The following is a 10,897-nucleotide window of genomic DNA, read 5'->3' as shown; positions in this document are numbered from 1 at the left end:
CCTACTGGTACATGCCCTTGACGGTATGGAACCTGGGACCCTTCAATCCCCAGGCCAGCGCTCTATCCACTGAGCCAAACCAGTTTCGGCTCAGATATTGCATATTTTAAAAATTCTTGGCTGCACACTGGTTGAAAATTGCTGGCCTAGGTAAATATGCTTTTATTTTCTTTCAGGTAGCAGTCCAGAGGTAATATTTGGTTAGTTTCCATTTCTGGGTCCAAAGATACTTTTGTTCTGAAAGCATATCCTGAGGAAACAGCTCCAGGGAAGTATATGCTGAAAAACTTAGGATGACACATGGAATTAGCATTGTGTTCTCCTACCTTGTTAATCAGCTTTTTCTTAATCTTGAGGCCTAAATTTTTTAGCTGCAGAGTAAGCATAGCTGTGTGGTCATGAGCCCAACAAAATATTACCACAGGAGAGAGGGAGGAAAGACCTGGAGTAACATTAGGAAATAACTGGCCTAATGGGACACGGGGAGAAACAACTTACATGTTAGAGATGTGGCCGCATCTGAAGTTAATGCACCCAAGTAGGTACATATATTGAGTATTTTTTGCCAAGCACTTTGTAAATCAGTTTGCAAATAGTGACAATGCTGGTAATGACCATAACATAAATGCTCTTGTCTGCATTTTATACAGATGAAGAAATGAGCACTTAGAGAATTGTGCAGGATAACACCCCTGACGTGGAGCGGGGATTTTTAACCAAGCTTATGGTCAAAGGTCTCTCAATTTCTGTGCTCTCTTGCCCCTGTCTGAGGTTGCTTCTTGCAGAATTGTTCGTTACTTCATGAGGTGTGCTGATGTGCACAGCCAGCAGGTGTTGCTCCTAACACGGATGTAACGATTGAAGTGCTTGGTCCACTTGTGACAAACCCAATAATAAGGGCAAGAAAAAATTAGTTTAAAAAAGTTACAGTGCAGTTAACTTTTCAGTAAACTCAAGACTTATCAGCGAGGATGTTATAAAACCTCCTGGTACTGCCGAAACCAGTTTGGCTCAGTGGATAAGAGCGATCGCCTGCGGACTGAGGGGTCCCAGGTTCCATTTCGGTCAAAGGCATGTACATTGGTTATGGACACATCCCCAGTAGGGTTGTGCTGGAGGCAACTGGTTGATGTTTCTCATCGCTCTATCCCTCGCTGTAAAAAATAAAATATATTTTAAAAATACTTGCTGGTATTAAAAATGAGAGAGATGTGACGTATTCCAGTAAAGAAATGAAATTGGAATCCTGGAGCATTGTATCTCACAATATAGAGTGCTAGGTTAGAAATACGTATCTCCAGTACCGTGTAGTTTGGTTCCTCATTTTGCAACTTGGGAAATTTTTTAAAGTATAACTCTATAAATTAGCTTTTGTAATCCTCACGGCAAATGAAGTCGTTAGTACTGTATAACATTCACTTCACAAAAGGAGAAACCAAGAGTTTAAAGACTTCCCTTGTTGCCAACGAGTATTCCCCCCCTGCATCTGATTATTTTGACTTTCCGAAGCCCTTTCTTTTCCCATCACACCCCAGGGTTTTTCAGCGGGAGAACCATGCCCAATTGATATCTCTGCTAAAATAGGTCTTTAAAACTAGTGAGAAAAAATATTCTAGCGAGAGAAAACGAGTCAAATTGGAGAGAAACAGGAAGATGTTGTCCCCCATCTTGCCAGTCGTCGGTGTGTATTCTGGAGGAGAGTGAGAAGAAGGCCGGCGGGTCTCCAGAGTCCCCCTCTGGGTAAGGGAAGGTAGCCGGCCAGGTTTGGGGACGTCTGGGCGGCCGTCCCGCCGCTCCGTGGGGAGGAGCCAACGCCGCCCCGCCCCGCACGCGCTGTACGGGCCAATCAGAGCCAAGGGGGCGGTTCCAGCCCCGGGGTCCTCTAGCTGGGAGACGGCGTGCCCTGCGACCCGGAAGTGGTTCTTCCGGAGGAGGCGGGGCCGGAGGGCGGAGCTTGTGACGCTTCGCCCGGGGCTCTGGCGCTCTCCTCACCCGCCTGGCTCGGCTCCTGCGGGAAAGTGCGGCTCAGTCTGAGGGAACCGCACCCATGGCTTCCGTGCTGTCCTACGAAAGCTTGGTCCACGCGGTGGCCGGAGCCGTGGTGAGGCGGGGTTCCCACGCCCGGGCCGCTGCGGGTCTGGGCTTCCTCAGGGGTCGCCGCCGGGAAGTGTCGGGGCGGGGATGAGAGGGAGATGGTGGGTTAGGGTCGAGGCTCTCCGGGGGTGACTGCGGGTGGAAGGAAGGGACAGAGGCGGGAGAATTCGGTGTGAGGGCTGACACCCCGGCCCTGCCCCCGCTCTGGCTTCGTGAGAGACTGAGGTGTAGACAGAGGTGGTCCCACATCCCACAGGGGGCGGGCGGAGGTAATGGCTGTTCCCTGCCTTCTGAAGTGTCACGGTCACCCCACGCCAGCCCAACACGCGAACTTCTCCTCTGGGCCAAGGAACACCAGATGTGATGCTGTTTTCCTGAATCACATGCTGAGCTACAGCTATTCTCACACCTCACCGCAGGCAGGGGCCGCGCCTGCCTCAGGCTGTCTCTGGCTGATACTATTGATAGAAGATACATTTAAAAAAAACCAACAAACCAAATTCAGAATTGCTGTCCTTCAGGCTTGCTGCGAGGTGTGTGCTGGGTTCTTGGGCTTCAGGGTGTCTCGGTTCCATTTGACACCCCTCCCCCTTTTCCCTGAAACTTTCCGTTCTTGACTTGGGTGAGCTCCTCTTCTGGTTCTCGTCTTATTTCCCGCTGCCCTTTCTCAGGCCTTTAACTGTCAACACACACCTGTAGCTGTTGGCAGGCGTGTGACTTAAGAGAAACATCACTGATCCCTCTCCTTATAGCCCCTCAGAACTCATTCAGACGGAAGGGTCAGAAAAATACTCCTTACTTGATATACTTACTTGGGGACAGAGAGCTCCTGTACTGCGCAGACTCCTCAGGGCTGAACCCCAACTCCTTCATTTGTGAGACAGCTGGCCCGTAAAGCTCACTTTCCCACCCTGTGAAGTGGGGGTGTAGAAGCTTCCCTCACAGTGCTTAGGAGAAGTAGGTGACACAGTAGTTGACGGCAGTGCCTGAGTCAGGAGCCCCAGTTCCTCCATTAAATGAGAAGAGCCTTCTCCAGAGTGGAGAGGCTGAGGGGGCGCTTGCTTGACGTGCTCTCGGATGGCCATGGAGGCCGGTGTTCTTGGAGGGGAGGGAGCAAAGGGGCAAATGGGTTTCAGGGAACCACATTGTGTGCGACTTGAACTCTGAGTGGGAAAGAGCACGCTGGCAGTTGCAGGGCTAGAGCATGCAGCCATTGGCTGATGTACATTTTACTTAATTGTTAGGTTCCTGCTCTTGGCATCCATCCATCTATCTATCTATCTATCTATCTATCTATCTAAGTAATATGCAAATTAGGCTGGGACACCGTAACTGTCACGACTGGTCAGGAGGAGGTTGCACGCGCAGATGAGGCCCAGAGCAAAGACGAGACAGAGCCAGGAGGGCCTGCCTGGGCCTGCGTGGTGGCTCGGGCGGCCCGGACCGGACACAGGCAGGGGGGCAGGAGGGACCTGGGGTGGAAGTCAGGCCTGGGGCCAGGCTGCCAGCGGTGGCAGTCAGGCCTGGGTCCGCGATGGCGGGTGCTGCACAAGTCAATGCCCGGGTCCCAGCCATCACGGCGCCAGTCAGGCCTGATTTCTGTGGTGGCCGACGCCTGAGAGCTTAGATTTTATTCCACAGAAGGAGGAAGTGAAGAATGTGAAGCATGGGAGCATCCTGGTCTTGCTTTCATTTTAAGTGAACCATCCTGGTGGCTGTGGGAAGGATCAGTTTAGACAGCTGCAGTGTTTTTGGGCCCAAGAAAAAGAGAGACTGATGTTGGGAATGAGGACTAGACAGAGGCAGTGGATCAGAGACATGTTTATGAGGAAACCTGACGGAACTATTTGGCTGATTACACAGGGATGAAAGCAAATGGTATTAGCCCAGGTTTCCAGTTTGGGCAACTCCATTGAATGGTGATTGTAATAATTGGGAGAAGATGTAAAGGAAAAGGAAGATATAAGGGAGCTTGCTTAGTTCAGCAATAGCCAAACAATTAGGACAGAAAACAGACTTACTGCTCTTTCTTTGCTGCAACGTTTGTTTTTCTGCCTCAGCCATCGCCACCATCTTTTCTCCTAATCTAGGATACTATCTACCTACTACACATTCCTATCACCTAAATTAGCTTTCCTGCATGGTCCCTTAAAAATACTTATCAAAGTATTTCAATGCTCTGTGATTATGGGGACTTTCAAGATATGGAAACATTATGAGCCTATAAAGATTGATAAAGAGATATTGGGTGCTCAATTTTTAACAATAAAAATCAGATACTGAATGTGGTCATGCCAGAGGCATAATTTTAATGAACCAGTGTCTCTTTACTGAAGTGTCACACTTCAAAAGAGATCTCTCAGCCCTGACCTGTGTCGCACAGTGGATACAGCCTTGGGCCTTGGACTGAAAAGGCCCCAGGTTCGATTCCGGTCAAGGGCATGTACCTGGGTAGCAGGCTCGATCCCCAGGAGGGAGTGTGCAGGAGGTAGCTGATCAATGTTTCTCTCTCATCGATGTTTCTAACTCTCTATCCCTCTCCCTTCCTCTCTATAAAAAAATCAATAGAAATATATATTTTTTAAAAAGATCCTCTCGCCGAGGCCGGTTTGGCTCAGTGATAGAGCGTCGGTCTGCGAACTGAAAGGTCCCAGGTTCGATTCCGGGCCAGGGCATGTACATTGGTTGCGGGCACATCCCTGGTAGAAGAGGCAGCTGGTCGATGTTTCTCTCTCATCGACGTTTCTAGCTCTCTAGCTCTCTCCCTTCCTCTATTTAAAAAAAAAAAAAAAGATCCTCTCAAATAATACAATGCATAATACTCATCTGGGGGTTACCTGTTAAAATGTAGGACCACACCTTGAAAACACTCTTTCTAGTGCTCATTTTAATAAAAGTATAATATGCAAATTGATGGAACAGCAGAGCAACTGGTCAGTGGGGGGCGGGACCGGCAAGCAGGTGTTGCCAGGCCAGCCAAGTTGCATGCCAGTGGGCAGAGGGAGGGGACAGTGATGGGGGGGGGGCGGTGGGGCAGTGGGTGCTGGCGCCACCCCCTGATCACCCACCTGGTTGCCTCCCGCAGAGGGAGGCCACAGGCGGCGGCAGCAGCAGGGCAATTCTGTCCAGGGCCACCCAGCACTGTCCCCAGATAGGCCTGCTGGGGTTGCCTCCCGCAGAGGGAGGCCGCCAGTGACTGTGGCACAATTGGGGACAGAGCCGGCCGCTTACTGCCCACACCATCCCAGTCGGCCCACTGATCACCTCCCGCAGAGGGAGGCCAGATTGCGGCTTAGGCCCGCTCCCCGCTCCCCTAAGCCATCAGTAGGACATCCCCCAAAGGGTCCCCATTTGGAGAGGGTGCAGGCTGGGCTGAGGGACCCCCCCCCCCATGCACAAATTACGTGCACCGGGCCACTAGTGTGTGTGTGTGTGTGTGTGTGTGTGTGTATGCCTGAGTGATCGTCCAACAGACCGACTGGCCGACTGGTAGCTATGATGCACACTGACCACCAGAGGGCAGATGCTCAACACATGAGCTGCCAAGCTACAGTGACTTGGCAGCTGCTATTCTGGAGTGATGCACCCAGAACCAGAGAGGAGGGAGCCCAATTCTAGGGTGTGTCACCCGAGACCCCCCTCTCACAATCTAGGACTTCTTGGGGAATGTCAGAGAGCTGGTTTCAGGCCAATCCCTGTAGGCCAGGCCGAGGGACCCCACCGGTGCACCAGGCCTCTACCCCAGGGCAGAGGTCATGGATCTGGCCCTTACAGAAACTTTTCTACTCAGTTATCTAAATGATGAGATGTGCAGGGCCTACTGGCTGCAGCCCCAATGTCTGGTTCTGGCCCATCTGCTTAATGTCGATTTTCAGTGGAGGCAGTGAATTTTAAACCGGCTGTGGCTTCCTTCCTTCCGTGTGGACAGTAGCGCCAGTGGGCAACATCTGGGGAGGGAAGTAGGCAAAGGAGCAACTTAGGTGGGAGGAAGGAGGTTCCCGCTGCCACGGACTCTTCCTGGGCAAAGGGCCTGGGCGGGAGCCTGGCATTGAGCAGAGTCCTGCCCTAGGCCGACTAGATTCCAGGCTAAGTAAATCTGTTTGCTAAATAATTGCATTTTACAGCTAAATGCCCACACATTTGTCAGTTACTGCTAAACTTAGAGTACAGTCAGATGAAAGAAGCGAGACAGACACAGAAAGTGATTCAATATTGGGAGAAGAGAGGAAGGAGCCGGATTCCGGGGTGTGTCACCCGAGAACTGCCCTCTTTCAATCTGGTACCCCTCAGGGGATGTCTGAGAGTCGTTTTTGACCCAATCCCCACAGGCCTGGCCGAGGGACCCCACCGGTGCACAAATCTGTGCACCAGGCCTCTAGTGGTCTAATAAGGAAGAAAAACATGTTAACAACTGAACACAGTACAGCGCAATGATTGCTAAGAAATAGAATCTTGTGCATAGGATGCATGATACCATTAGAACCCAGGTGAGAGAGAATAGTTAATTTATCATCTCAAATTGAACTAGTAATTTCTTAAAATGAGGTCCCTCTTTTGACATTCTTATTTCTGTCAGTGGTGTCTTTATTCCTGTGACTCTCCTCTCTTTCGTACTAGTAGTCCACATCCTATAAATCAGCAAGAAATATTGATTCTCCTGTTACAATTCTTCTGGCAGATAGCCCTTTGTTTTTATATCAGATGTACTTTGCTAGAGCAGTGTTTGTATTTGTGTTCTGGTCTTTCTGGTTGGAAGCTCCTGAGGTTACTTGGATAACTCCCTAAATATCCCGCAGTTAATCAGACACCTGTCTTCAGAGTTCTGCAGGGGGTGGGAGGGAATTCCTCTCCAAATTTTGCCATTTTCCTAATTTTCATATCCAGGGTAAATTGGTTTTTATGTTTGTTTTGATTTGCTTTTGTTCAGTACTTGCTACTCTACTAAATTTTATAAACTTTTGGGAGGCAGGGAGTTAAGTTCAAAATATATTTAAACATACAGGGAATATAGAAGAATCGTGTTAGATATTATGGGGAAATAGATTCGAAATATGATATGCTACCAACTTGCTTTTTTTTTTTTTTTAATATATATTATATTGATTTTACACAGAGAGAAATTGAGAGTTAGAAACATCGATGAGAGAGAAACACTGACCAGCTGCCTCTTGCACACCCCCCACTGGGGATGTGCCCGCAACCAAGGTAAATGCCCTTGCCCGGAATCGAACCTGGGACCTTTCAGTCCGCAGGCCGACGCTCTATCCATTGAGCCAAACCGGTCCGGCCCAACTTGCTTTTATAGAAGTTGATCATGAAATAAGAATGAAGTAGAATAAACTGAAAAAGGTAAACATTCACAAATTTTAAATATTTTAATAATTCAAATAATTTAATAATATTTTAATACTTACATTGTGATTTCTGTTTCTAATTCAGGAGCTAATCAAACCTTCTTCTGAAAATTTCCCTTTATAATAAAAACTTATATAAAATGTTCTTTAAAAAATAACTTCTTAAAAGTATTAATAAGATGACAAGAATATAAGGAACACTCAGACTAGAGAATGAGTAAAGGCAGGATCCAGAGGCAAGGAGAGCAGAAATTGCTTAACCAGATAAACATGAACTTTAGATTTGTACCTTCCAGAGATACAGGGACGGTGAGAAACTCTGTCTAAGATGACTTTCCCAAAGGAATCCTATCTGATAAAGAGGGAGTATGCTAATTGACCCTCACACCATCCCAAAGGTGGTGGCACCCACAGCCAATAAGGAGGAAAATATGCTAATTGACCACCCTGCCCTCAAAGATGGTGGCGCCTACAGCCAATATGGAGGGAATATGCTAATTGATGCCACACCTTCAAAGATGGTGTGCCCACAAACACAAGATGGTGGTGCTCAGTCCCCTCAGCCCCGCTGGGGCGGCAGGCGCGAGGCAAGGCCAGGCACGCCCCCAGGCGGTCCCGGCCACTCTGCACGCCTACCTCCAGAGTCCCCCAGTTCCCCCAGGTCCTAGCTGCCCAGGGCCAGCCAGAGGTGCAGGCAAGCCTCAGATGGCAGCTGCCCAGCTGCCCGGGGCCAGCCCGAGGCTTGCACTGCCAACAGTGGCGGCAGCAGAGGTGTGATAGGACATTGCCTTCCCCTGATTATCGGGTCACCTCCCGCCCCTGAGGGCTCCCAGTCTGTGAGAGGGGGCAGGCTGAGCTGAGGAACGCCCCCCTCTCTCCAGTTCATGAATTTTCATGCACTGGGCCTCTAGTATGCTATAAAGGTGAATAGGAAATAATTTTACTTCTCCCTAGAAAAATCAGCTATCTCCAACCTTGGCACTGATTGGGGGCCGGGAGTGAGATTTTGAAACCACAAGCCCTCCCACTGCTTGCATCATTTGAAAACCTTAAGCCAATAACGTAAGAGTGATCCCAGCAGGACGGAGCCAAAGTGTCTAACAGATATCCTTTCCAGAGATACTTATCTTCATGGGGTTGAAAAGAATGCCCCAAAATAAAATTCTAAGGTCAATGACCAGCTCCATCCAACTAACTAAACTCAAAGAGAAACAAGGCACTGTGAGCAAGAAGCATGGACAACAGCAACAGTCAGAAAATGGATGCTCAGTCACAGTCTTAAAACGCTGCTAGTGCTCTGGCCAGTTGGTTGGCACGTCGTTATTCTGTACACCAAAAGACTGCGGGTTTGATCCTTGGTGAGGGGCATAGGAGAGGCAACCGACAAATGTTTCTCACTCACATTGACGTGTTGGTTGGTTTTTTTTTCTCTCTCCCTCCCTTCCTCTCTAAAATAAATTTAAAAAACATTTTTGGATGAGGATTAAAAAAAACAAAACTATTTAGTATGTATAAGAAAATGGAATATTTCCAACCACAATGTAAGTGCCGTAAGAGATGTAAACAAGTGCTGTGGGAATGTAGAGGAATGAACTACCAATTGTAACCTAGTGGGTGAGGGTGGGTGGTGGGTGATGGTAACATTTAATCTGAGTTTTGAAGAATACTAATAAGACAGTACAGTGTTCTCCCTGTCAAGCTGGCTGAGCTATTTATTTATTTAATCCTCACCAGAGGATATGTTTATTGATTTAATGAGAGAGAGAGAAACATCAGTGTGAGAGAGAAACATTGATCCATTACCTCCTGTTCATGCCCCAGCTGAGTATGGAGCCCAAAACCTAGATCCGTGCCCTCACTGGGAATCCAACCCATGACCTGTTTGGTGTTTGGGACGGTGCTCCCTCCAGCTGACCACCTGGCCAGAGCTGGCTGACCTATTTAAATAGATAAGAGATAAGAGAGCAGAAGCTGGTTTGGCTCAGTGGATAGAGCGTCTGCCTGCGGACTGAAAGGTTCCGGGTTCGATTCCAGTCAAGGGCATGTACCTGGGTTGCGGGCACATCCCCGGTGGGGGGTGTGCAGGAGGCAGCTGATCGATGTTTCTCTCACATTGATGTTTCTAACTCTCTAGCCTTCTCCCTTCCTCTCTGTAAAAAAAAAAATCAATAAAATATATTTAAAATAAATAAATAGATAAGAGACCTAGGAAGTTTTTGTTCTTTTGTACACTAGTAAAATTAGTCTAGTTTCCAGCCATTGTCATGATTAGACTATTGTACTTAACCATTATTCAATCAGCAGCCTAAAACTTGATCTTCTGGCTGAGAATATATACCACCAGTGGGCCTGTTTCTGGGTTGAGAATCATAAACATAAGAGAAATTTCATGTGTATAATTTCATCCCTAACTATATGCTTGTTTTTACTTGTAGGATCTTAATGAATGGAAGGACTGGCTGTTGGCTCCTTTTTTTTTTCCTTGATCATTTTTTCATTGTGTTAACTTGGATGAATTATTTATATAATTTTTAGTAAAGAGATTGTCTCTTATTTAAAGCACAGCAAACAAAATTATAAAGAATAATATGATAAGCCAGTCAGAGAAAGGCAAATACCATATGATCTCACTTACATGTAGAATCTAAAATAAAGTGATGAATAAAATAGAAACAGAGGCATGATACTTGGAACAAATTGACAGCTGTCAGAGGGGAGCGTAAGTGGGGACTGGATGAAAGAAGGTGAAGATTAGTCAGAGAACATATGTGCATAGCCCATAGACACAGACATGGTGTGGTGATGGCCAGAGGGAAGGGGATTGGGGACTAGGTGAAAGGAAGTGTGGGAGGGATGATTGAGACATCTGTAACAGTGTCAACAATAAAAATTAAAGCAAAATAAAAATAAATAATAATTTTAAAAAAGAACAATATGGTTCTTACACTTTTACTTTGTGGTGAATATCTTGATTGAGCACGGAGAATAGAAATAGTTATTTGTATGATTACTGGATATTTTTATTCCAGTGGATAGGAATAGCAGCTGACCTGTGAAATATTACAAATCCATTTACCTGCTATCTTTGACAAGTGTCCTAGTTTCCAAACCCTTAAGATTGTCATCTCTAGGGAGCCACAACATGTTTTTTTTCAATACCAGAGAGATAGAAAGATATTTCTTCCAGAAAATGTAATACTTCTGTTTAGGTACATAACTAGAAGCGGGAACAGTAATAATCCCAGTAGGTTAAAAGGTTGCATGTGTTTGTTCACTGAACACCTGACCTGGCCCATAGTTAATAGCGAACTTCTGTTCATTTAAAAGTTATGGCTCACTGCCTTGTGATGTGTAATGCCTAAAGGCTTTTCAAACGTTTCAGGGCAGCGTGACAGCAATGACGGTGTTTTTTCCTTTGGATACAGCTCGGCTGCGTCTTCAAGGTGAGT

The 10,897-nt window shown here is 47.1% G+C and overlaps 1 protein-coding gene across 1 annotated transcript in view; it reads left to right on the top strand.

The window, feature by feature from the left end:
* Window positions 1-1,926: 1,926 nt before the first annotated feature.
* Window positions 1,927-10,897, top strand: part of SLC25A17 (solute carrier family 25 member 17) — a 37,994-nt gene continuing 29,023 nt past the window's right edge. The window contains exons 1-2 of the mRNA XM_084879129.1: window positions 1,927-2,101; window positions 10,831-10,891. Coding sequence (XP_084735255.1) covers window positions 2,048-2,101; window positions 10,831-10,891 — 115 coding nt within the window. The 5' untranslated portion in view covers window positions 1,927-2,047. The remainder of the gene's footprint in view (window positions 2,102-10,830; window positions 10,892-10,897) is intronic.

This window comes from Pipistrellus hanaki (genome assembly GCF_964339955.1).
Source record: "Pipistrellus hanaki genome assembly, chromosome: 3".
In the NCBI taxonomy this organism is placed as follows: domain Eukaryota; kingdom Metazoa; phylum Chordata; class Mammalia; order Chiroptera; family Vespertilionidae; genus Pipistrellus; species Pipistrellus hanaki.
Note: the sequence above shows the minus strand (reverse complement) of the source record. Positions and strands in the feature narration are given on the sequence as shown.